The sequence below is a fragment of the Arvicola amphibius genome, chromosome 5 (genome assembly GCF_903992535.2).
Source record: "Arvicola amphibius chromosome 5, mArvAmp1.2, whole genome shotgun sequence".
Classification (NCBI taxonomy): domain Eukaryota; kingdom Metazoa; phylum Chordata; class Mammalia; order Rodentia; family Cricetidae; genus Arvicola; species Arvicola amphibius.
The window spans coordinates 48,610,632-48,638,341 of record NC_052051.1 but is presented as its reverse complement, the minus strand read 5'-3'; the positions used below and the strand labels follow the sequence as shown (position 1 = coordinate 48,638,341).

General features: G+C 47.1%; 1 protein-coding gene across 1 annotated transcript; it reads right to left on the bottom strand.

Annotated features, from left to right (window-relative positions):
* Positions 1-20: 20 nt before the first annotated feature.
* On the bottom strand, positions 21-27,634 carry Ncaph (non-SMC condensin I complex subunit H). Its single transcript, XM_038330965.2, has 18 exons — positions 27,568-27,634; positions 22,924-23,164; positions 22,477-22,567; positions 21,720-21,812; positions 21,288-21,423; positions 20,377-20,501; positions 18,978-19,167; positions 17,507-17,598; positions 16,576-16,784; positions 14,548-14,699; positions 13,780-13,886; positions 12,947-13,069; positions 9,792-9,902; positions 7,910-8,095; positions 6,609-6,725; positions 2,294-2,385; positions 1,891-1,966; positions 21-213 (listed from the first exon to the last, which is right to left on the bottom strand). Exons 1-18 carry the CDS (start codon positions 27,584-27,586, stop codon positions 154-156), a joined length of 2,220 nt encoding a protein of 739 aa, XP_038186893.1. The 5' UTR covers positions 27,587-27,634; the 3' UTR covers positions 21-153.
* Positions 27,635-27,710: the final 76 nt, after the last annotated feature.

Sequence of the window (27,710 nt, the reverse complement as noted above, 5' to 3'; positions counted from 1 at the left end):
GATGGTTAGGGTGTGGCATCCATGCTGAGGTGGCAAGAGGGGAGAGCGACAACACCATGGTGGTTGGCTACAGCCACACGGTGACCCCAGCGTCTCTGTCTCTCCACCGCCGGAGAACACGGTGGCCTCCACTGCAGGCATCTCTGAGTGGCCTCAGTCTCCTTGCAACACAAGAACATCAGAAAGATCCTCTGTGCCTTCCAGCTTCAGATTCTGAGGGAAGAAAAGAAACGCACAGGCTATGGCGGACTGAGAACAAAACCCTGAGACAGATTTTAGTGAGGAGACAGAGAATGGGGTCTGTTCCATCAGCACAAGAAAAATCACCTCATGGTAAATAGTTTGTACAAAGCTGCTTCGCCCCAGAGCTAAGGAGTCAGGCCATCTGCCCCAAGGGAGCTAAGAAATGCAGAAGGGGAGGCCACCAGGAGCCCTGGTGCCCATGACTAACCTCCTGACCTCCTCCACAGTCCATAACCCCCGCCACATCCCTGACAGCTGCCCTCTCCACCTCCGCTCAGCTCCTATCTTAACGCTCATCTTCTCCTCGGGCAGCTGTTTCCCCACGCCCACCCCTCCTCACAGGTACAATGTGAGACGTGTTGGTACTCGGCCTCCACCCACCCTCCTCCTATCAGACCTTCCTAGTGCTCAGTGGCTAAGGCTCTAGAAGCTGGGAGAGCATGGAGAGTTAGCTTAGGGGGAGAGCACTGGCCTACATATGCAAGGCCCTAAGTTTGGTCTCTAGCACAGGAGGGAAGGTGCTTCTAGTTTGATCAGTTTTTGATGCTGGCTATGGTGCCCGAGGAAAGAGGAAACTACATCTACCCTGAATCCTAAGACCCAACCACACAGCCCATTTGAGGGGAGTCACTAACTAGAGCGATAGACATGGTCCACATAGGAGTGACTCAGAGAAAGAACGGGGCTGGAGATGACTCATGGTTAAGAGCCCTGATTGCTCTTCCGGAGGGACCCAGATCCAATTCCCAGCACCCACATGGCAGCTCACAGCTCTGTGACTCTAGTTCCAGGGGACCCGACACCCTCACACAGACATACATGAGGGCACGATACGAGAGAGAGTAAGAAGGAAGATCAAGGTGTGGGATAAAGTGTTTGGGGGATGTTTCCTGGCGGGTGATAAGCTCTGATCTGTGAAAGTGTCAAAATGACCAAGTCCAATCCTGTATTCAGACTGACGGCATGAGCTGCGGTCACACTGTATTCTTCAGATGACAGGGCCTCTGAGGCCTCTAAAGCCTGTGTCATCAGTAGGGACGGGGAGCAGAGCTGCCAGAGCTGGGGACCTGAGTGAAGCAGGCTTACAGCCAGTGCCCGCTTGTCAAGGTGATAACAGTACCCCAGTTACCCACAGTTAGATTTTTAGCCTTTCTTCAGGTTCTTGGCCTCTGATGTTTGTATCAGGAACCAAACGGAAATATTCCCACCGCCATCGGTGGTACATGCCCACCACCCCTGCCCCCATAAGCTTTTTCTTTTTTAAACTGGGTGGTGATAGTGCACGCCTCTGATCCCAGCGCTCGGGAGGCAGAGGCAGGCAAATCTCTGAGTTCAAACCAAGCCTGATCTACAGAGTGAGTTCCAGGACAACCAGAGCTGCATAGAGAAAGCCTGTCTTGAAAAAAAAAAAAAAAAAGAAAAATATTTTATAATTTTTTCATTTTATTTGTGTGTGTGTTTGTGTATATGTGTGAAAGGTCAGTGTATCAGAAACTCCTGATCTGGAGTTACAAGAGTTGATTGTTTAATATGGGTGCCAGGAACTGAACTCAGGCCCTCTAAATAAGATTATGGGCTTTATCCACCAACTGTGGTGCCTCTCTATAGTGAAATTTAAACCCTCCTGTGCTTACTTGAATAACCTACCTTTTCATTGGCTAAATGCAGCAGACAGGCAAAAGCCAAGGGTATGGAGAGGTTCTGAGCCATGAGTGGGGGCAGCCTAGAAAGAAAGGCACAAGCAATGAGTAGGTCATGTAACTGAGAGAACAGGGCTCCTCCACCAGGTATGAATCACACACGCAACTAAAAACTACCAAGGAACAAAGAGTGCATTTGCAAGCAAGATTTTCTAGTCTGTATTTGGAAATGTCTCCTAGACTGCCCCAGCCACTCAGACAGGGAAGCACTCTTTACAGTGCGTCCATGCATAGGGCAGACACAGCTCCTTCAGTTCACATAAAGCAAGCTGTGGGCAGCGGACCTGCCAGGCTCAAAGTCCCGCCAGAACTCAGAAGGGATATGCACCCCCAGCCCTGTCAGCACGCACCTCTTCTGCAGGTCTGTCGTGAGTCCACTGAGCATCTTCTTGTCAGCTACTTCCTCAAGGGCCCCTTCTTTTCCATTGACACTTTGGTTTGTCTAACCAAAAAACAAAAAACAGATTTATGGATTGAGTACTTAAGTTTGCGCTTAGAACAACAGAAACTTACAAAACTGTATCCAGTAAAGAAAAGCAGCCTGGATGAACAAAGATAAGCTCCTGGTCATCTCTGGAAGACCTTAAGAGATGTTTTGGTTTTGTCCCCATACTGGCATTCTTAAGAGGTGCTGGAATTTTTCTTGTTTGTTTTCTGTTGTTGTTTGAGACAGGGACTCTCTATACAGACCAGGCTGGGCTGGAACTCAGAGGTCCACCTGCCTCTTGCATGTGCCACCATGCCTGGCTGAGAGGCTGGAATTTTAAAGAGAGATAATCAGATCACCAGGATGTGACTATGGATAGGAGACCACATACCCGAGGTTTTATATTCTAGCCACAATATAGGTGATTAGACCCTACTTTGTGCTTCTGTAAAGTATTACTGCAAGACATAGTGGTATTTCATTTGTATTTTAATAAAAAAGCTTGCCTGAAGATCAAAATGCAAATAACAGCCACACTAGTCAGCCATACACAATCTTTAATTCCAGCAGCTACACTAGTTAGCCATTAGAGGTGGTGCACACCTTTAATCCAGCACTAAAGCAGGATGAGGCAGGAACTCGCTCTCTTTCAGTCTGAAGGTTTCATAGAGGTAAGAGCTCTCTAGTAGCTTGGCTGCTCTGCTTTTCTGATCTTTAGGCTGAAACTGCCCCCCACCCCCAAGAATGAACATGGTGGTCTCTGGGTTTTGCATAGTCTCTCCTTCTCTCTCCTCTCCATGTTTTTCTGGGGCCACCCAGGAGTAAGGTCATCTATTAAACCTGGGCATCTTTTAATTTGGTTTGATTTGGACTATTTGCGTCGGCGGAGAGGTTCATCTTAAGAAAAATACTTAACATTTGGAGGTCCCACCAGGGGGACTGAATTCTCATGGGCCCAAGACCACCCTTCTCGCGTGTGCTCTCTGCCAGACTAAGATGACCTGAGTCCATGCCGCTAGGTTCCGGGGCCCATTTACATTTATTTTTGCCAATCTTTTGGGCTTTCCTGTGAGAGTCACAATTATGCCTCAAGTGGCAAGCTAGGTCTCGCTGAGGTGGGACTGAGTGGATAGAGACATTTGCCATTCATTTCTCACGACTCCACCTCCCCCCATCCCCCGCGCCCTACCCCAGTTTTTGACTCAAGAGCCCTGTCCCGGTGGATGCACTGTGACAGGCTGGAATCCCAAGATTTGGCATAGACTTCTAAATGGGCTCTTATGATTCAAAGCCAGATCCTCAAACACCCTTGGGCTGCCTTTTACAAAAATCCTTTTAAATTGGGGCTAACATATAACGTAAAAACAAACAAGGCTCCAAAAAAGCCCATGGTTTCTAGATGTGCGCTCCCGCCCCCACTCCCTCTCCCACTCCTCTCTCCCCTCCCCGCTTCTCTAGCTGCTCATCTCTCAGTTTGTTCTCTACAATGGTTCCAGAACTGTTTTTCCCGTCCTTCCACTCTAAAACCATATAGTTCTTCTGTCCTTTTGGTTTTGTTCCCTCTTGCAGCGTCTGCTAATCCGGTCCTTAATGGGACCACCTCTGTGCTTTCCTGGCTACTGCCGCCTGCCTACACCAGGATGTTTAAGTTGGTCAGTTGACACAAGTTCCTAGAAGAATTTTATTTGTCTATCTGTTAAAATAATGTGGCCACAGTATGCTGGTTTTATGGGGGTGTGTTTCCACAGTATGCTTGCTTTTTGTCTCTGTGGGCATGTGTGTTTGATTTCACAGTATGCTTGTTTCATTTCTCTGTGTGTATGTGTGCGCGTTTTCAGATCTGTAAAACTTGTAACTCCAGATTACAACAGCTCTGGAAAATACAAACACATGGGTAACCTCCACTTTGACCCCACCACCATCTTGGGTAAGAGTACCCATATGTGCTAGTATTCTTTGACTTATTAAAATATTCCTTCTAATATTTTTATATTTACTAGCATTGGTAAATTGTAACTAACTGGGTAAAATAGATGTCTAAGTTTAACTTATATGTCTAGTTTAAATATAACAGGTAATGGTACCCAATTCTCAATTGCCTTTACAGATCTGAGAGTATGGCATTTAACAAAAGAGCTTCTAACAGAGACATGCCAGCTCTTGCAGCATCCTATAGCTCCTCCAAGAAGATGCATGTTTACAGAAGACCAGCTGCCTCGAGGCTTGCCTTTGGGTTTGGCAAAGCCATCCACACAGCAAAAAGCAGTCTTCTACCTCATCAGCTTCCTGGACGCTACACCCAGGGAATCGATCTTCTCATCCTGCCAAGACAGGTAGACTAAATCTTGCCCCCACAGGAAAAGCTTTGGGCTTCTTGTATGCAGCAGCCAATGGCAAGCACTGTTTCTAAGGCTGGTGTTTTTCAATGACTAAGGAGACACTTGGGACTAACTTGGGATTATCCCCCTTAGATCTGTCTAATGGCATTTGATGACTTAAGGTACTGGTAGATCATTGCTTATTTGTTAAGTTTGGTACAATAAATAACCAGGCCAGCTCAAGAATAACAATTATAAGAGGAAACTAAAAATAGTTGGTTGAGGGGCTTCACCTCAGCTCGCTAGCATCCCTTTATACAAAAAGTCTGGATTGTTTGCCTGGGGGCTACACCCCAGCTCCTGGCATAAGCTCCCTCCCCTGGGAGTTGCCTCAGTCCAAACTCTACCTCCAAGAAAGCCCACCAAACAGTGACCCCTCCCCAGGGAGGAACTGTGGGACAATGGTCTGTACCCTGTCACTTGTATTTTAAATAAACACTGATTGGCCAACAGCCAGGCAGAAAGTATAGAAGGGGCGACCAGGCAGGAAGTAGAGGCGGGGCAATGAGAATTCTGGGAAGAGGAAAGTTTCAGTCTACAGTTGTCACCCAGACAGAGAGGACGCCAGACACAGAACAATTAAGATGTGACTGCCTCACCCAAAAAGGTACCAAGCCATGTGGCTAAGACAAAAATTATGCGCTAATATAAGTTATAAGAGTTAATAAAAAAAAGCCTGAGATAGGCCAATCAGTTTATAATTAATGTAGACCTCTGTGTGATTTCTTTGGGACATAATGACTGTGGAAACCGGATAGGACAAAAACCTCAGCAACAGGGAGGGTCAAGAAAGGCCGCCAAATGGTAACCCCTCCCCAGGGAAGGTTAAGACCACTCCCACAAGCTATTTAAACTGTCCCCAGAGAATGAACATGTGGTCTCTGGGTTCCGTGTGGTCCCCCCTTCTCTCTCTTCCCCTCTCCATGTTTTCCCAGGGCCACCCGGGAGCACTCCATCAAACATGGGCATCTTTTAATTCAGTTTGATTTGGTTTGATTGGGATTATTTGCATCGGTGAAGAGGTTTGTTGGCCAAGAAAGAAAATACTTAACAATTTGTGCTATAGCAAGACCAAAGCAATGGTGGCAACCCACTGCAGACTGAACCTCTAAAACTGAGCCAGTGTAAGTGCCTATGCATTCAGCTGAGCATCTCTGCTGTTTGATACAGTACACACACTAACATAGGGACCGAGGCTTTCCCTGATGTACCCAAGACCATACAGCTCTGGGTCCTCAAAAACCATAAAATCCACTGCTGGGCCAGCGGAACGTGAGTGTTGAGTCTGTAGAGTGGGATGGGTCTGAATAGACACTCAGGGTTCTGGATCTGAGCAGTCACTCAGGGTTCTGGGTCTGAGCAGTCACTCAGGGTTCTGGGTCTGAGCAGTCACTCAGGGTTCTGAGTCTGAGCAGTCACTCAGGATTCTGAGTCTGAGCAGTCACTCAGGGTTCATCTTACTCTCAGGAAAAGGAATCTGGCGGCATGATTCTATTTTCAGTGCTATGGTTGAAAACAACATCCCAGATCAGAATGTAGCTCAAAGCTTAAACACTTTCTGACACTTGTAAGGTAGTCAATTTACTTTGCAACTTAAGATGCTATTGGGTAAGACTCCAAATGTTCGTCAATACTGGAAAGCATTTGGTTGCTAAGGCAGCTTCCACTTGCGCATTTACGGCCATGGCACTCGCTGGCTTGCCACGTGATCTGCCCGCTCTGCTGCTGGGACAATTTCTTTAGTTGAGGCATAATGTCCTTCTTAAAACTTTGACTGCATCCCTCTACTTTGGGGCCATGGACATCAGCTCTCCGCCCCTATACACAGGGGACCTAAAGAACATGAGTGCTGTCACCCACCTCTGTGTCAGTCTCCTTTCTAGAAAACTCCGTCAGCAGACTCCACATGCTCTGCTTCAGCTTCTTCATGTCCATCTTTTTGGCTGTCTTGGCATAATGAATTTCTATTTTATTTACCTGCAATAGGAATAACAAAGCAGAATTAGGCAGAAGAAAAGCATTCATTATCAATTTACTGTAAAAACAAAAGTCTGGAATGAAAAAGTTGGAAATCAAGAAGGAATCCAGGCCAGGCATAGTGGTACACGCTGAGGCAACTGGATCTCTGTGGGTTAGGAGCCAGCGTGTTCTACATAGTGACTTCCAGGATAGCAAGAGCTACAAAGTAAGACCATATCAAAAGAAAAAAAAAAGAAAAAAAAAACCCAGTTTCAACTATGAAGTTATACATAGCTGAGAGTTCCTCACCAAAAAAAAAAAATCATTTGTTTTTACCTTCTGTTTTGTTGTTTGGTTGGCTGCCCTGGACTTACTGTGTAGCTCTTGAACTTCTGATCCACTTGCCTATAAGCTGTAGTGCTGGGATTATAAGTGTATATATGATGCCCAATTTCAATGAGCCAGAATTTAAAGAACCAGTGTAGGGGATTGAACCCAGGGCTTCATATGCTGGGTAAATACTCTACCAACAAAGCTACACTCCCAGATCCTAACTTTTTTTTAATCAGAGGTAATTTACATTAAGACTAAGAATTTCTCTCTGAGAGATGGCTCAGAAGCTAAGAGCACTGCTTACTCTTCCAGAGGTCCTGAGTTCAATTCCCAGTATCCACATGATAGCTCACAACCATCTGAATGAGATCTAGTGCCCTCTTATGGCCTGCAGGCATGCATGCTGCCAGAACACTGAGTATATAATAAATAAATCTTAAACAAAAAAAGACCAAGAATTCCAGTGTAAGACAAGTAAATCAAATATTAGGTAGCACAAGCCTGGCACGTGGTACAGGACTTATAGGAGGCCCAGAGCTGAGCTCATGGAAGGAGCAGCATGCAAAGACACGCACGCTCTCTGCTGCAGCCTTCGCTCGTGCACTCTATCTATTGGTGTGATCAGTCCACTCCTTATGGCCTGGGCTTGATTCTCAACACTGCAAAGGTAAATAAAAATTAATAAAATAAAATAAGGTATTTGGCAAGATGACAGTTCTATATGACCTAACTGGTGAACGTCTCCTAAAACTAGCTGCCTGGAGAGCAACACACAAAGACGGAAGAAGATGGAGAGAAAAACAGGTGGAGCGCAGGCTGACAGACTCATCTGAGAGGAACCAGACAATTCCTTGCTGCCTCTTCCTTACCTTCTGAGGCTCAGCCACCAAGTTCGACTCTCCGTAAGTTGTGATATCTACTCCTTGGTTTTCAGAAGAAATGTGACCATTCTCCTGTGTTGTCTTTGGCGTACAGCAAGGATCAGATTCGAGGTCAAAGGTCCCAGCTGGCCCCGCAAATAAATCATTTGGCTCTTCATCATCACTGTCACCAGCCTGGGCAAGGAAACAAGGCCACAAGTTTGGCTTGCAGCAGCTGTCAATGGAGCTTAGAAACCACCGGAAAGAGTCCATGTACACAAAGCAAGCAGAGACCACCTCAGAGTCCACTGAGTCCCACAAGGTAGACTGCTCACGTCACCTCTCCCCATTTCACATACACATACTAGACAGAGGGATCTGTTACCAGCCTGAGACTGCTGAGGCAGGAGTGTAAAGGAGGCCAGTGTCACCTTTGGTTAGAAGCCAGAGCACAGAGCAGGGGCTGGGCAAACAGCCCAGTAGGAGAGCACACACACTACATGTGAGGTACTGGGTTCTATCCCCAGTATACAAAAATAGCACACAGGGGGCTGGAGAAATGGCTCAGCGGTTAAGAGCACTGCCTGCTCTTCCAAAGGTCCTGACTACAATTCCTGGCAACCACATGGTGGCTCACAACCATCTGTAATGAGGTCTGGTGCCCTCTTCTGGTATGCAGGCACACACGCTGACATTGTATACATAATAAATAAATAAATATCTAAAAAAAAATAGCACACACACACACAAATAGGAGATCCCAGAGACTATCTAATTTGGCAGCAAGAGCCACATCCTTATATATTTGGACAGAGGGTCTCATGCATCCTTAAACCTGCCTTGTAGCCCAGGAGGACTTGAACTTCTGATCTTTCTTCCTCACCTCCTGAATACTGGGATTACAGGGTGTGTCCCACCACACCTGGTATGGTTTGAATGACAATGGCCCAAACAGGCTCATAGGGAGGGGCACTATTTGAAAGGATTAGGAGATGTGGCCTAGTTAAGAGCAGGTGTGGCCTTGGTGGAGGAAGTGTGTCACTGGGGGGCAGGCTTTGAGGTTTTCAGAAGCTAAACCCTAGCTAGTGTCTGTCTCTCTCTTCCTGCTGCCTGCTATCCAAATGTACAACTCTCAGCTACTTCTCCAGGACAATGTTTGCCTGTGCGCCACCATGCTGATAAGGGACTAAACCTCTGAACTGTAAACCAGTCCCAATTAAATGTTTTCCTTTATAAGAGTTACTGTGGTCAGGCTGGAGAAATGGTTCAGCAGTTAAGAGCACTGACTGCTCTTCCAGAGGTCCAGGGGTTCAATTCCCAGCACCCATATGGCAGCTCACAACTGTCTATGACTCCTATTCCAAGGGATCCAATACCCTCACACAGACATACATGCAGACAAAACCCCAATGTACATAAAATAAAAATAACGATAAATAAGAATACTGTATATACTATATATATATTAATACAGATATGCTATATGTATATATGTATGTATGTTCTAGACTGTTCTTGGCCCCACTAGACCACATCACCTTCACATGTCTATGTGTTTTGTCTTATAGCCAAAATATTAGTTCCTAACAACAGGAAGTATAGTTCTAATCCTTTGAAATCCTACAACAGCCAAGATTAGCACTGCATTGTGCAGGTCAAAGACTCCATCCACGTCAACTCATTAGCAGAGGGTGCCCACTGCTTCCCGAACCCAGAGTGTGAGGAAAGCGGCCGTGCTGAGCTCATTTCTCAGCACTGTTCAGAGGTCTATACTGAGACAGACTGCACCCAGAGAAGCCCTGTTAGACTGATAACTATAGCTGTCAGCATTCAGAAGCCAGGGAAGAGACCACCCTCTGTTGGGAAGAGGTCAGAGCTCTTCTCCCCTTACCTGAAGTCCAGGACAGAAGTTGGAGGTATCATTAGGGTTGTTGTAATCATAGTCTTCAATTTCCTCATAGTGCTCAGTCTTTGCCTTCTGGTTCTTGTCCACCTTAAGTAACTAGAATAAAACGAGAGTAGGGGCAATATAAAAAGAATTTTCTAGAAAAGCAGCTACTGGGAAAAGTTGGGGATATCAACCATGTTACTATGCTCAGTCTCTAGCATAGTCTAGAATGACATGGCCCTAGAGCCAGAGTCTTAACAGGCTACATAGTCTACTCCAGTCTCCACAGCACAGAACACAAGGTACAGGGCACAGAGCCCTCTATTCACCCCCAAAACCAAAACGCTATCTCTTCTGATCTGCAGCTTCATTTTCTGCAGTTTTATTTAAAAGCAAAAGTGGGCCACCTTGCCTACAGTTTTCTGAAAGAACTCATTTCCTTATGGTAAAGGCAGCCTATTGGGGCCGGGGAGAAGATTCTGTACAGTGCTGGCCTTGCAAGCATAAGGGCCTACGTGTCTAACCCTAGTTCAGGAAAGCAAAGCGACAGGTCCCTAGAATTTGCTGGCCAGCCAGTTTAGCTAATTGGTAATCATGAGAGACTGTCTCAGAAAAGATAGGTGGAGCCGGGAGGATGGCTCAGGGGTAAAGGTGCTTGCTACCAAGCCTGACTGCTGTGGGATGATGCTTTTTACACTGTAAAGATTTGTCACTTGTATTGGTTAGTAAAATGCTGACTGGCCAGTAGCCAGGCAAGAAGTATAGGTGGGGCGACCAGACGAGGAGAATTCTGGGAAGAGGAAAGGCAGAGACACAGTCACCAGTCAGATGCAGAGGAAGCAAGGTCCTTTGGAGGAACCCAATAGACCATGAGTGGATCCCAGACATTGGACATTAGAGTTTGCTTTTGCTCTGATTGTGACTTTGCCATAATTTTTTCCTCTTGAAGTTAAGTATTTGCCTAGAGCCCATAGTTGAGAGACTTTGAATTTTGAAAGACCTGGGATTTTAAAAGAGATTGGCTATTCTAAAGAAACAAAAATTTTTTTTTCTTTTTTCTATTTTTTGGTTTTTCGAGACAGGGTTTCTCTGCAGCTTTTTTTTAGAGCCTGTTCTGGAACTAGCTCTTGTAGACCAGGCTGGCCTTGAACTCACAGAGATCCGCCTGCCTCTGCCTCCCAAGTGCTGGGATTAAAGGCGTGCGCCACCACCGCCCGGCTAAGAAACAAAATTTTTAATTTGTTTCTATTTGTAAAGACTGTGCGACTTTTAAAGTTATTTATGTTCATTTTAAGATTTATTTTATGTGTATGAGTGCTCCATCTGCATAATATACACCTGCAGGCCAGGAGAGGGCATCAGATCTCATTATAGATGGTTCTGAGTCACCAAGTGGTTACTAGGAACTGAACTCAGGACCTCTGGAAGAACAGCCAGTGCTATTAATAGCTGAGATGTCTCTCCATCCTGAGGTATTTATGTTTTTAATGTGAAATATTGGGGATGAATAAGGAAGGAAGTGTTGTGGCTTAGCAGTAATTTGTGTGTCAAGCTGACAAGGGGTCAGTTGTACTGGCTCATCTGTCAACTTGACACAAGCTAGAGTCACCAGAGAGGAAGGAGCCTCAGCTGAGGAAATGCCTCCATGAGATCCGTCTGTAAGGCATTTTCTCAATTAGTGATCAATGGGGGAGGGCCCAGTCCATGATGGATGGTCCTGGGTTCTATAAGAAAACAGGCTGAGCAAGCCAGTAAGCAGCACCCCTCCATGGCCTCTGCATCAGCTCCTGCCTCCAGGATCCTGCCCTGCTTGAGTTCCTGTCCTGACTTCCTTTGGTGATGAGCAGCAATGTGGCAGTATAAGCTGGTTTTTTGGTTCTGGGATTTTGCTGCAGCGGCAGAAGCCCTAACTAGGACATGCTCCTTGGGAAATACAATCCCTAGTTCCACAAGAGACAGACCTCAAGACCTCAACATAAAGCCAGCCACACTGAACCTCATAGAAGAGAAAGTGGGAAATACACTTGAACACATTGGCACAGGGAACCACTTCCTAAATAGAACCCCAACAGCACAGACACTGAGAGAAACAATTAATAAATGGGACCTCCTGAAACTGAAAAGCTTCTGTAAAGCAAAGGACACGGTCAACAAGACAAAACGATAGCCTACAGAATGGGAAAAGATCTTCACTAACCCCACATCAGACAGAGGTCTGATCTCCAAAATATACAAAAAACTCAAGAAACTGGACACCAAAAGATCACATAATCCAATAAAAAAATGGAGTACAGACCTAAACAGAGAAATCTAAAATGGCTGAAAGACACTTAAGGAAATGTTCAACATCCTTAGTCATCAGAGAAATGCAAATCAAAACAACTCTGAGATTTCCTCTTACACCTATAAGAATGGCCAAGATCAAAAACACTGATGACAACTTATGCTGGAGAGGTTGTGGGAAAAGGGAACACTTCTGCATTGATAGTGGGAATGCAAGCTGGTACAACCCCTTTGGATGTCAGTGTGGCAATTTCTCAGAAAATTAGGAAACAACCTTCCTCAAGACCCAGTAATACCACTTTTGGGTATATATCCAAAGGATGCTCAATCGTGCCACAAGGATATGTGTTCAACTATGTTCATATCAGCTTTGTTTATCATAGCCAGAACCTGGAAACAACCTAAATGCCCCTCGATCGAAGAATGGATTAAAAAAACAAACAAACAAAAGGTACATTTACACAATGGAGTACTACACAGCAGAAAAAAATAACGACAGCTTGAATTTTGCAGGAGAATGGATGGAACTAGAAAACATTATTCTGAGTGAGGTAACCCAGACACAGAAAGACAATTATTACATGTACTCACTCATAGGTGATTTTTAAACATAAAGCAAAGAAAGCCAGCCTACAAACCACAAATCCCAGAGAACTTAAACAATGAGGACCCCTAAGAGAAACTTACATAGATCTAATCTACATGGGAAGTAGAAAAAGACAAGATTTCCTGAGTAAATTGGGAGCATGGGGACCTTGGGGGAGGGCTGAAGGTGGGAGGGAAGAGGCAGGGAGGGGAACAGAGAAAAAAGTAGAGCTCAATAAATATGAAAAAAAAAGGGACAGCAACTTAAAGGAAGGGAAGCACCGTCTCACCTTTATGCCAGGCTTGAGGTGAAGCTGGACGAGCGCCTCCGTCTCATAGTGGAAATCTGTGGGGAGAGTGGTGGCTTTCCACGTCTGGTTCTCCAAAGTGAACTTGGTCAGAGTGGTAGCAGCCTATTTGTTTTAAAAAAAAAAAAAAAAGCATTCTTAATAACAGCGATATCTATCTTTTTAAAGGAATTAGGAAGGGTTTGGGCATTCCTCTACTGCGTGAAATTCTCTGTCACTATAGTGAAGTGACTGTGAAGGGCACGAGAGGAGATGCTGTTGTAATGGCAGAACTCACAGAGCTGAGGCAGATATCCTGTCATGAGTTCAAGATCAGCCGGGCCTGTAGAGGGCATGAGACTGGGCAACACGGTGCCACTCTATCTAACTTTCTAAGCTTGCCTGTCCCCTGGCACTGGCTTTGGGACTATTTCTCAGTGGTCCCTTAGGGATGAGGAAGAATGAGAGTACTTGTTTATCAGTTAAAGTTATAGCTAGGCCGGGGCACATCTGGGGAGTAAAGGCAGGAGGACCAGAGGTTTATGGCCAGCCTCAGCTATATATATAAGTCTGAGGGAAGTCTGAGGGCAGCCTAGGCAGCCTATTTATCTCAAGAAAAAAAGTTAAATACACAATAACTTTCTGCTTATTTCTTTTGCTATGGAGTCTTTCTATGTAGCCCCAGCTAGCCTGGAAGTCAGAGAACCTCTGCCTCCTGAGAGCGGAGATAAAAGGCGTGCTATGTCACACCAGGCTGTAGTGGGTTCTGAAGACCCTGTCTGAAAGGGCAAGAGAAGCGAAGAGGAACTCAGAAGGCATTAATGTCTGGCACAAACCTTTGTTTTCTGAAAATATGCATCAAAATCAATATCATCATCAAAATTGATTTCAAAGTCCTTCTTTGCACTCTTCTTTTTGTTCTCTGCATAGGAGGTGGCATCTTCTGCAGAAATAAGAACAATTACAGCACCATTCACTCTATGCCAACATTATTCTACTAGAGTTCTCGTCGAGCAGAAGGCAGCATGTGTGGCTAAGCATCACCACAGTGCTGGAACACGGCAAAATCACAAACCTCGTTAACATTTATGTTGTGCTAGCAACAGGCATCAGTGTATGCTTCACTTTTTCTTCTTTCGTTTTGTTTTGTTTTGCAAGACAGGGTTTCTCTGTAGCTTTGGAGCCTGTCCTGGAAATAGCTCTGTAGACCAGGCTGGTCTCGAACTCACAGAGATCCGCCTGCCTATGCCTCAAAGTACTGGGATTAAAGGCGGGTGCCACCAGCACCCAGTGCTCTACCTTTCTTTACAGATTCTGGAAGGCTGGGGGTGGGGGGGAGGAAGGCTCCTGTATCACTGCCACAGCCTAAGTCACGCCGGTACTAGGAAGCAGAACAAGGTCACGAGGCCTGTTCTCCACTCTTCTACTCTTGTCATGACACTAACTGAGCCTCCAGTGGCTGACCCTGTCTGTGCAGCCAGGAGGCTGCCTCAGCTCCCTGCTTCAGCTCCTCAGGAGATCAGCAGCATCTCCTCTCCCTGCTGTCTGCACACCAACAGGCAGTGTGTGCTGCACAGCACTGCCCTAAAGTCCCTAGTACTTACGCTTGGGTCGAGAAGGCCGAAAGCGCCAGTGATCGGGGCCAGCCCACATCTTCATGGTCCGAGGGCTGAAATAGGAGTATTCTCCAGGTTCCATGGATAAAAAGGTACACATGGTTTGGACATCTCTGTCCCTGAGGGAAATCATTTGTTCTCTGTAATGCAATGAAATCATTTGTTCATGTATACTGACTGCACAGAACATAAACCATGCATTTACACATAAAGACGCTGCTGGTATTACCAGAGGTGCTGCCCCACCGCCTCTGGCACAAAGGATCCCTTCCTACTTTTTCAGTGTTTTTCTATTTTATATGTATGGGTATTTTTCCTGCATGAACGTGTGCCCCACGTGCATGCTGGTGTCTCCAGAGGTCAGAAGAGGACATGGATTCCCTGGAACTGGAGTTACAGCCACCATGCAGACTCTCTCATCACAGAAACAGCCTTTCTATGTCCAGGCAAAGAAACCACCAAGTTTTCACTTGTTGAATGTTTTTACCTAATTTTCTCACAAAGGGTCTATAACTATTCAAATATGTTGGCTATTCCAAAGTGCTTTACAAATATTAATCTACCCATCTGAGAGACAAGAAAATAGGCAGAGTGCCGGGCAGTGGTGGCACATGCCTTTAATCCGAGCACTCAGCTGGAAACTGGATACAATTCTTTGAATCCAGACTTGGGTCTTTTCACAGATGTGATTTTTGCCACACAACATGACAGTCCTAATTCCCATTCTCTCACTGATTAGGATCCACAGACACTACCTTAGGTTCTCCTAAGAGTGAAGATGTTCCAGTTTATGCATTTAGCTCCCCAAACACTTGGGGGACCCCTTTAGTAATCTGTTAGGACACCCAGCTTCATCTGCTGTGTACGATACACAGAAAAGGTCTGGCAGTCTGGCAGCTTTGGTGCATGAGGGAGGCATTGGGAAACATTAGTCAACTCTGCCGCCCTGTGAGTGTGCCTGAGAGAGCACACTCTCGTGTGAGAGTAGCTCTGCTCTGGCACTGAGCTGTGCATGAGTCCTTATGACACACTCTACAGAGTAAGAAAAAGGGGGAAAAAAGCTTTAAATAGGGGATTAGCACAGGGCATGGTACGCACGCCTTTAATCCCAGCACTGGGAAGCAGAGGCAGGCAGATCTCTGAATTTGAGGCCGGCCTGGTCTAGAGTAAGTTCCAGGAAACCCTGTCTTGAAAACAATAATATTAATAAAAGAGGACAGGCCTTCTCTACAGAACCTCAAAAACAACAAAAATGGACAAACCAAAACCAACCAAGCCAAAAGCCCAAGAGAGTATGTATTTCAAAATTAATTTTTAAAATTAAAATACAAAACCCTCACGATTCAAGTCTGTTGGATCTTATACTGTCAAGGACAAGGCTCTAGGCTGTGTCAGACTAGCGTGTGTTGTTCCACAACAACTACAGTGGAACAAGACGGCTTCAGGGCCTCTGTACTGGGTCCCAACCTGCACTCTGCGGTCAGCTTTTGGCAGTGAGGCACATAAAGGCAAGGGTGTGAAGGACCTGTGTCCCTTCCCGACAGTCTGGCCTGATGCTATGCAGGGGCCCTGTAGGCGTCCAGAACTCTAGCCACACTACAAATCCTTCAGCACATCTGAGGGACAGGTACCCCTTGCCAAGTCTATATTATACCAGTACTTCAAGGCTGCTCCTTCCAGTCCTCACCCTCTTAGAGGGCCTTCTCCATTCCATCCTCCCCCACCACCACAGGCTGCTCCTTCAGTCTAGGTGTCCTAACGCCACTGAGCTGACGGTTTCCTGCCAGCCGGCCCAGAGGCTCAGGCAGCCGCAGAATACTTCACTGTTTTAGGCAAGGAGAGGGATGAGCTCTGCCCGAGCAATATCAGTTCTATAATCAAGTGGGTCACCAACACACAAAGCCAGGTGTGACCCTCAGCCACGTGGCTCAGCCCATGTAAGTGACATAGCCCACCAGCCCAGCTAACCAGAGCTGCAGGCCTGTTTGGAAACCTTCCAGGACCCAGAGGCCTTACTGGCTGCTTTGGACCTGGCAGAGGTTCTTCCAGCTTCCCAACTCTTCATGATCCCCAGCTGCAGAAGGGTCTGGCTCATCGTTGTCATCAAAGTCTTCCACTAGGGGCCCATCGGGGACATCCCCATTGTCACTGTCTTCAACCTCAGCATCGACGTCAAATACGACGTCATCATTCTTCTTAAACTTGTCCACCAGGGCCGACACAGACTGCGAAGAGAAGACGGGGTCTTCAGCTGGCCCCATTCTTAGGATCACCCCAGCTCATTCCTGGAGAGCTGTCATTTTCAGCCTCTCCTTTCCTGGCACCCCACCCCCAACCCCACCGCCTAGAACCAGCGCTCTCACAAGGAAGTTTGCACTGTGCAGTGCAGGCTGAAGCCGCATTGTGTTGGGCACATTTTGCAAAACACAAACAGGAATCCACATTCATTGACTGCATGTTTGGAGAACACAGTTCTCCATGGAGACCATTTATGTTGGAAGTTGTAGTAAGTAGGCTAAAGGGAGCCCTGCTAAAAATACACAAAGGAAGACTTTAAACATGACAGTTTCTCAGGAAACAGTGTGCCAGGGGACTTAACCCCCAAAAGAAGGAAATGCCTCTAGCCTGACAGCAGCTGGAGACAAGAGGCTACTATGATATGCATGTTCAAAAGCAAATCTGACCTAAGGAAGCAAGGAAGACATGGAGCTGACCTCAGAGTCCACAACTGTATGATGGTCCTGCTGGGGTTCGCAGCCCCACCCTCCCAGCTAGGCTGGAATTCCCACAGAAGAGCCAAAGGAAATGTTTTCTGTACTCTTGAATAAATAAAATCGATGCCACAGTCTTGGCTTCCACTGGGCAGAACTAGTCTGGGCAAGCTAACTGAAACCAACAGCCACTCGAAAACACCCCGAGCCCTTATAGATCCAAAAGTTAACCACACCTCATTATGTGTTTCACTGTCCCATTTAGTAAACTGGAACCCGGCCAGGGAAGGGCAGAGCTGGCGGTCTTCCACACACTGCTGCAGGGGCGCTAGGGGGACAGCAAGATCATGGAAATATTACAGGTGGGCTGAGTTTGCCGCTTCAGGATGACACAGAGGGAAAAAGGTGACTGGAGTCACCTCACTGTCCTGCAAAGGCTGGAATGCCAGTGCTGGCTGGCTGTCAACCTCCTGTTGCTAAACTATTCAAGGGTGCAAACAGACACAGGTGACCCCACAGTGGAGTCAAGCTAAATGCAAAGCAGAAACTGGAGGCTGAAAAATGAACATTTGATTTTGAAGGAAGCTCTACAACTGGGAAATGTACAAGCCTTTTCTTTTCTTTTTTTTCTTTTTTCCTTTTTTCGAGACAGACTTGGCTGTCCTGGAACTCGTTCTGTAGACCAGGCTGGCCTCGAACTCTGAGATCCACCTGCCTCTGCCTCCCAAGTTCTGGAATTAAAGGTATGTGCCACCACCACTTCGTGGTAGAAGCCTTTTCTTAAAAGCATACTGAATTCCTTAGTAATCACATAATGGTACTTATTAAAGCAGCTAGAGATGACACCCCTCAGAGGATCACAGCCCTACCTGAGGGCACAAACACAGAAAACATATTGTTAGCGCAGTTATGCTGAGAAAAACCTCTGCATAGGTTGAAAGAATGGAACTGGGAGTAGTAGTGCATGCCTATAATTCCAGTCCTTCGGAGGTGGAGAAAGGAGTAGGAAGGTACAAGGCCAGCCAGGGTAAACAGCAGGACCCCTTTTAAAGAAAAAAAATGACACGAATGGGTGTCACAATATGTGCATGGTCAGCCCAGAGGGAGATCAATGTCATTCCGTACCCAGAAGTGGTCCCAAGCACGCACAGCTGTGACACTGCAGCGCATGGCCTTCACCTGTTCCCTACAACACCCTTGGAAGATATCCTGATCAGCAGGAAAGAGGGAGAACTGGGGAATGCAGGAAGATGTTGAAATTCTGTCTAGTACGGGGAAACTACTAACAGGATAGGTCAGTTCTTAGATTGCCCAGCGTTTGAGAATAATTCACAATATCCCCTTTTCAGGACGCTGGGTACTGGGAACAAACAAAAACAAGGCATCCCTGGCTGGACAGATGCCTCTTTCCTGTGTCCCCGCTCAAACACTGATCCTCCAGGTAAGCCTGTAAACACTGAGTGCATGAGGTCATGGCACACAGGCACGGTGATGGCTCTGCACAGTGATGGCTCTGTTTATAGACTCCATACTGCAAAGAGGGGGAACTGAGGGGATTGGTAGGCATTGCCAAAGACCACCCAATTTGGCTCTCCAGAAGAACCAGCTGAGTGACCAAAAGCAACGAGAACATGACAGGCTATCCCCACGACTATGAGAAGCTTCTCTGGTGACTGCGATGCACTGATAAAGGGCAATTGTACTCACCTTTTAAGTCTGTCATGTCTACCCAACCTAAATCTGGCAACTCGAGAGCTTCTCCCGAGGAGAGAGTCTGCATATCTGAAGGAAAAAGCAGCTCGCTTCTGTAGTCCTGGCAGTGAAGGGTGGAGAGAAACACCCCAGCTGTGCTGCACTCATCAAACGAGGCTGCAGTCTTCTGAAACATAGGATCCACCTGCGTGCAGACCAGGGAAGGGAAGAATGAGGCAGGCCGCAGGGGAGACACAGCTCGTCCAGTCTGTTTACAAGACTGAACGCCTGTGCGTGGTCAAACGGGGAGGACTTTCTGAGTCATCAGGTATGATCCTGGCTGAAGTACCTGGTCAGGAGGCTGAATGGTGAGACATGTACTTCCAGTCTCCTAGTCTACAACATACATGGACGACAGATCCCCTTCTGCTAGCTCCCTTCCACAGGCAGTTTCTAAATGGCTACAGAAGCCCAACACAGTAAAATGACATCAGAACAAATCCTGTTGCCTTGACAAGCTACTGGGACAGAGCTAATCACAAGATCCCATCCTTCCTATGTTTTGGGGACTTCTGTTTAAGGTGGGGTCTCACTCTATCCCCAGTTGGCATCTTACTCAAAAGTCTTCTGCCCCAGCCTCCTGAGTGCTGGGGTTACAAGTACACGAAACCACATCTGGCTCACCCCTGTTGCTCTGAACAGAAATATTTCTAAGATTTGGGAAAACCCAACCTGGATGACTAAGTGAAGGGCAGGGCTTGAGCAACGTCTGGCAAAGGCTGCAAGCAGGCCCTAGGGGCTAAGTCAGGGAGAGAGGCTGGCAGGCAGTTCATGGGCTACCAACCCAAAGGCAGAACACATCCCAGGCACAGGGACGGGCAAGGCAAATGCATGTGAGGCACAAAAGGAGGACGTCACTGGGACCCTACCAGGAGGAGAACACTGTGCTCAGGTCTTACTGAGGCCTGGGATGTGGCTTCCTGGGAGAAACTGGGCTCGGGTCTGATAACACGGATGTGGTTCCCTGGCCTCCTTGGAGGTTGTGGTGCTGCCATCTTTGATCCCATCTAAACATCCTGGGTCCCCAAAAGGGGCAGTTTCATACATCCACATCCTCTCATCTCCCGTCACCCAGGCAGCTCCACAGCTCCATAAACACTCTCCCACGTGCTGTGGCTCCAGCCTAGTGACTCACGTGACCACCTCCATGGAGCACTAGGCTGTCACTCTAGCTCCTTTCTCAAACGCTAACCAGTCACGTCCCCCTGCTGAAGCCCAGGCCTACAGGTCATGAGCCTGCAGTCACCGGCCCAAATCTAGCCTCTCTTCAAAGCTCAGTCAAGCCATAAACACCGACAGTACCGACTTCTCTGCCAAATTCATCAGACACCACGCAAAGCGCATACTTCCTCACCTCACACTTTCGATCTGCTTCAGAGACGTTGATGTTGCTTAGATTCTGCTCGATGGTTTTGCAGGATGGCTTCTTCTTGGTCTTTGCAGTCTTTTTGGTTGTTTCTGGTGCAACAGCACTTCCATCTAAAGGAAGAAGATCGGTTCTTGAAAACCCTCTAGAGTAGTCATAAATTAAAAGGGAAATCCCGTCCAGGCAACAACTGATCTATCTAATATGCTGCTTACAGAGTAACCGGATTACTAGATAACACATTTCACTGCTAATAAAAATCAATTTCTAGTCAGGTGGTGGTGGCGGCACATGTCTTTAATTCCAGCACTCAGGAGACAGAGGCAGACGGACCTCTGTGAGTTCGAGACCAGCCTGGTCTACAGAGCAAGTTCCAGGACAGGCTCCAAAGCTACACAGAGAAACCCTGTCTCCAAAAACAAAACAAAAAAATCTATTTCTGAAGACACCAAGCAGAAGCTCCCTAGTTAGTATTTACTCAGTCTTGCTAAATGATTTCTAAAAGCTTTTACATGGTCCTTTTTGAAGAAAAGGACCCAGCGTTGCTGAAAGCAAACTCCTATAAGGAGACTCAAAGGCCTTTAAGAAAGTGAAACCACCCTGAGAAACCCTAGCATAAGAAGCAGGTATGACAGCTGCCTAGGTTGAATAGGTTAAGTTCCCAGTAACCCATCCATCCCAAGAAACAAACAGACATATAAAATAATTCACCATGAGTTTGCTACAGGATCAAGTAAGCCACATTTCCTGCATTTTCTCATGGAAAATCACATTCTAGAAATATCCATGCTTTCAAAAAAATGTCTGACTGACTTGTGTTTTCATCCTGGAATGTCACTCAAATATTGTCCAGTATAAACTAGAAGTAGCCCCTTAAATCCAGATCCCACCCTGCATACCTGCACCATGGCTCTCCACTTCTTGAGATGGCATGTCTTTGCCCAGCCCTCCAAGGACTCTGTATACATCAGCATGGACAGCATCCACACGTACAGCATAGATCTTGGTGCTAGCATCCAAGGTACCAGCAGCCACCTGGTCCAAAAGTACAGCTAGAGTCATAAAGATGCACAGGACAGCACTATGGACAGGTAAAATCCAGCTACATTCATAAAATATTTAATGAAGAAAAGGAAAAGAGAGGTGCTCACAGACTAATGGGAAATAACAACATCTACTGTTCTATCTGTATTTTGCCCTCTGAGGAAAGGGGGTAAAGGAGCTACGGTACTGTCTCATCAGGAAGGCACCTGTGCTCGTGTGTGTTTGCAGAATTCAAGCACTCTAAATAATCACTGTGTTAGCTGATGGAAAGTACCCACGCTTCTTACTTTAAAGTTGGTTGGTTCTGCGTCCTTCTGTTTAAGAATTTCTGACATGAAATCAATCAAATGTAAGCCAAAAGCATTCTTAGTAGTGATTTTCTAGAGGGAAAAATTACACAAAGGTTTATTAGTCACAGGCTCAGTTCATAAGCTCCGGTAAATAAAGACACTAAAGTTTACTTAGAAATACCCCCACTGATCCCAGTTCCCATAAGCACGTGCAACAGAACCAGATCTACATGCACCCTCCCTCCTCAAAGGCTGAAAATCGAGACTCCATGAGAGCTCACTGTGCACAGGCCTTGCTCTAAGGACCCTGTGGTCGCCTGTGAGGCAGGCACTCCCCTCACTCTCCCTGCAGAGGGACCTGGAGCAGGGAGGTGAGTGATACTGTCACCCATTTTATAAGTGGGAGAGAGAAGGCTCGAATGCAGGGTGGCTCCAGACGCATCATCAGCTTCCAAACTGCCACCATCTGTTTGTGAGCCATGCACTGCCACTAGTAGGCCATCTATGAGCAGCAGCAGCAGGGCTCCACCAGAAACAGTAAAGCCACACTAGAGAACAAACAAACCATCACATTTCTTACCCAAATCAAGAAAGCCCTGCCTCCCTGAGATCAGATACAAAATCATAGTTGTGCATGTTGTCAGACAACTAAAATGAGGCGGAGGACCGCGGGTTCGAGGACCGCGGGTTCGAGGCCGGCCTGAGCTACAAAGTAAGATCCTTCCTAAGTAAATACAAACCAACAAATACTCACATTTTCAGTAGAAAGCTTGATACAGGTAGAGTAATGTTCTGTAATCTGTGTGTTTGTAAACTTAGATGTGGCAGCTGAAGCATCAATATTCCTAAATAAAAAACAAGAATATTCTAGCAAGGATCCACATTACAGTTACTTTAAAACACACACCCAGGAGACCAGCAAGATGGCTCAGTGGGTAAAGGTACTTGTTAAACAAACCTGATTACCTGAGATTGTCCCTTGGAACACAAAGTAGGACAAAACTAACTCCTGCAAGTTGTCCTGCCTTCCACAAGCGTGCTCACACACACACTCTCACACACACACACACACACGCACAGAATGAACATTAAAAGAAAACAAAGAAACCCCTATGCCCAGAATCAGTGAAGTACTATGGAAGCACCAGGACCCATATAGCCCACACCGCTCCAACCAAGGCGGAAGTGGAAGCGCACTCACCTGTTGGGGGAGGCCAGCAGATGACCGGAGTCTGTACTGAACTGCAGGTCAAAGACCCTGGAGCGTCTCCGCTGCAACCGCTCCTTTTCATCATCATTCTGAGGAAAGTCTTCAAGGACTGGGGTGTTAGGAGTACTGAGAACGGCCTTCCCGTGCCGAGGCACTGACAGCACCCGTTCCAAAGGGGATGAAACATCGAACTGCTGTCCATGGATCTTCGGAGAAGAGCTATTCATTGTTCCTGGCAGTGACAACAAAATACTTGCTCAAGAAACCTTCAACAGAATTATTTCCTTTACCGAAAGGGAACTTGGGCCTGCATGGGCTCACTGCACATTCTCTAAGTCCTATAATACATGATGCTAGACACTACAGTTTGGGTTTCTTGCGTGGTGCAAGTGGAGAGAAAAGAGAAAGGTAACAGGACAAATATTCGCAGCTACTGTACATTCAAGCACAGCACGGGATAGGGATGAGGAGGCAGGGCTGGAGATGGACCTCTAGCGGGAGAGCAGCTGCCTAGCATGCTTGAGGCCAGAGACATAGATGAGACAAAGTCACTGCCTTTACTAAGCTAAACTAGCAGGAGGACATCTGTCACCCACGATATTGGGCCAGGGAAATCCCAGTGTTGAGAAATGATGAGGTTGGTATATAGCCATACAGGCTGGGTTTGAATCCCGACTCCTCCATGTCTTGGCAGGATGATGGAGAAAAACACACACACGCACACAGCATTCCTACAAACTGGCCACAGAGCACATGCAAACTATAAAAGCCTTTGACGGTGACTACATTAGCCAAGCAGACAAATGTAGCCTCTCCAGAAATGAGACGTTTCCTCATCTCTCATGTGATACACAGGAAATTCTGATAATTCATTTTTATTTTGTGTGCACAGGTGTTTTGCCTGCATATCTGTCTGTGTGAGGGGTTGGATCCCCTGAACTGGAGGTATAGACAGTTGTGCGCTGCAAATGTGGGTCTGAGAATTAAACCGGGTCCTCTGAAAGAACAGTCAGTGCTCTGAACAGAGGAGGTTTCCCCAAAAAGGTTACACCTGAATCAAAGCTATACACAGTCTGGGAAAACCCCATGGGAGCAGGAGCACAAGCCAAAGGTGGGAACATGCTGGCACACACGTGTGACTGAATGCAGTAGTCCAAGCAGCAAGCCTTTCCAGAGGCAAACAAAGCCTTGGGCTCTCCAGAACCAAGCAGGAAAGAGCACCAGACAGAGCAACAGAAGACCAACTAGTAGGCGCATCTGAGCCTGACTCACGACCACTGTAATGACTTTGCATGCCCTCCCCTCTTATGTAGCCCAGGCTGGCCTCCAATGCACAACAGCTGAAAGGATGACCTTGACCTTCTAGTCTTCCTGCCTCCCCCTCCTGCATCCTGGCGTTATAGGTATATGCTACATGTCTGGTTTATGTGGCGCTGGGGATCAAACCCAGGGCAAGAGGTTGATCAAAACCTCAATGCTAGGCAAGCATTCTACCAACTGATCTGCATCCCCAGCCCTGACTCTGCCTCTTAAACGCAGTGAGAAGGAATCTGACTCGGGAATGAGGAGGGGAGGAACAAAATGAGTTAGCTTGGGCTTCAGGAGGACAGAGGACCCTTTGGTTGTCAGAGTGAGAACACACTGAAGAAGAGACAAGAGCCAAGCAGGAAAAGCAATTCGAAGAGGACAGTCAATAGCAAGGTAGGAGATGATGAGACGGGGGCAATGCTGGAAGGAAGAGGTGTCCAGATACTGGACAAGTCTCCAGAGAAGTCAGAAAGTCAGCACGATTGCCTGATTGCTGAAAGGAGGACTGTGAAGAGTCACGGCTGGCTCCACAGTTATCACCAACAGCTGACAGAGTTGCCAGATCTGAAGAAGCTACAAGAGGAGCACACTGTGCGGCAGGAGGCAGGGCTACAGCTTCAGCTTTCTCACACTTCCTGTCACCCAACTGCACTGTGCAGCTGGAAACCTAATTGTAGAATTCAGGGGGCAATTTCAGGCTAGGTAAGTTTGGGAGTGACCAACGGAGTACTCATCTAACACACTGGATGAGCCCACTAACTAAGAGAATGGAGAAGAGCTGACTCTGAGACAGGTCCCGAATACTTCAAAAACTACAGACCAGGAAAGAGCAACCAGCAAAAGGGCTGGAGAAGCACAAGTCGTGAGGAAAAATCAGACAAGGATTCTACCAACCAAGTCACTTGTTCTCTGTTGCTTTTATTGTCCTTAAGCAGAGACTACAGGTGAACTAGGGGACCGGAGGTGGGGGGAGAGGGGGTAGAAGGTACTGGAAAGCTAAGGGAAGGAAGAAATGGCTATCTAGAAATAGAAAGACTAAAACAGGAGGTGTGGTATGATGAACAGCTCTGAAGCACCCCCGAAACCAACCATTTGGTATCCCCGTGTATTTTTCTCTGGCCACTGTCAAGTGTGTAGAACAGGCTATTTTTAAATTAACCAGGGTTGTGGAGTTTGTCAAGAGCCTGTAAAGAAGTAAGAGGACACTGGGAAACACGTGATTATACTGACAGACCAGGAAAATAACATAAATATAAAAAGGAACAAGGACACAAGATGATAATAAGTGATGAAAGGGGGTAGAATATAGGTTGGCAGAACAAAAGCCTGAAGTCTGGGAGCAAGAGAAAATGAGCCGGACACACAGGTGATAGTAAACACATGGCTGACAGAAAGGTAAGCCGTATTGCTAATGACTATGGCAGTGACAGCGCCCTACTGTTCAGAGCAAGACACAAAATTCCTGGAAGGAGATAAAAGAACCCTAACTCACCCTCATCCTAGCCCTGATTTAAGAAACAGAAAGCATTGCTTCAAACCTGGCTTCATTACTTACTGGCTAACAAAACTGTAGGCAAGCAAATGTTCTAGCGGTATCTGCTTCCCCATCGCCCTAAATGGAAGGACAAACACCTGGCTTCGGGTACGGCTCCGTGGGTGAGCACTTGTCTAACACTCATCCTTGGCTGGTAGGCTGGTATGTGCAGAGAAGGAGGCAGAGGGATGGAGGAAGAGGAAGGGAAGAGGGAGGGGGGGACGGAGGGAGCAGCTGGGCAGACCTTGCTGCTCCAGAACAGGTGATACAATGTAACGACAATACACAAAATAACATTTTATAGGAACACACTAAAATAAAAAGGAGGCTGGGAACAAAGAGCAGTGGCAGAATGCTTGCCTACCATGCGCACTGCAAGGCACAAGACCTACACAAGAAACAACAAATGGCCGTGCATGGGGAGCAGGGATGAAGAAAAAGAAGTCAAAATAGGAGCTAGACATTTTCAAAAGTTTTGTGAATGTGGGTAAGGAAAGGACTTGAGAAACTGGAAGCACCAGGAAGACTTCTTTAAATCCTCCCTGATTCCTCTCTCAGACGGTTACTGAATCAAAAGCATTTCCTTCTACCTATCTTCTTCCTCCCACTCAATCAGCTCTCTGCTCTGCTTCTCATCCCTACCGTTTCATGAACACAGCCTTGCTGTGATTAAGGACAGCTTGCATGTGGTCAGTGTGAGCGTTTCCAGGCTTTGTTTCCCTTCAGACTCACCGGAAAGAACGAATGCCCCTTTTCTTCTTGAACTGCTCTGGTCCTGGATGTACTCCATACAAGGTCTGTCTAGTACTCTCACCTGTACCCATGGCTTTGTGATCTATATGATGGCTAGCTACCTCTCAGCCTATGGAGCTTTGTCAAACTCACCCAGTAGATACAGATCCCTTCACCTGAACACCTGTCCAGGAAGTCACAGGCAACATGTCCATAACGTAACTATTATTCCAAAACTCTTACTAAGGTCTGCCAGGGCCTGCCTACTGTCTAATCTCACTAAGCATAGTTACCACTTTCTAGTTAGTTCCTAGTCCCGTCCAGGCTCTTTCCTGAATCTTCACTTTTGTACACGCTGCTCTGCCTAAAACGTTCTTCCCAAGGTCTGCTGAAAAATCTCGAGTCCATAGTGGAGACGAGTCAAAGCACTAGGCCTTGTCTGTCAAATACTTCCTGTACTGTCTCCCCTTGAACACAAGCTCCAAGACAAATGGGCTATTTATCTGTTTTGTTCCCCCCCCCCCCGCCCCGCTCCCTTTCAGAGTGAGTCTCATGAAACCCAGGCTGGCCTCAAACTCGCTTTAGCTGAGGACAACCTTTAACTTCTGATCCTCCAGTCTCCATCTCCAGTGCCCATGTTTCTTCTGTTGTATATCTCTGCATCTGACCGGGGGTCTGTCCCAAATGGAGCATTCAAGACTTTTGAATCAGTTTCAAAATAAAGGAGGTACGCTCAACACAGAGCGGTCACCACTTCGCATACACAGCTCCCCAAATAACTCCCAGTCCAGGAGAAAAAAAACAAACCACCTTATCTTCCGTTAGAACCGGAGCGCGGGGAGCAGGAGCCAGGCAGCCGCTAGCAGCTGCGCCCTGATTGGCCCAGCGCCCCGCTTCCCTCTCTCCCCTCCTCTCCCCTCCCCCGCCTCTGCCACCGGCCCATGGCCCCCTGCGGAACCCAGCCGAACCCAGCCGAGTCCATTCGTCCCTTCCGGACTTGCCCGCACGATCGCCCCTCAGTCCTGACCCTGCCCGCCGCGCCTCGACCCACTCGAGCTCACCTGAGCGCGGAATTCTCATCTTGGCTCACCACGTCTCCCGGGTTAGTTTTAAATCGCGAGCGGCAAGCTCAGTAACCGTCTCGTGACGTCATGCGAGGGCGTGGTCTGGTGCGCGCCTGCGCAGACCGCACAGGCGGCACAGA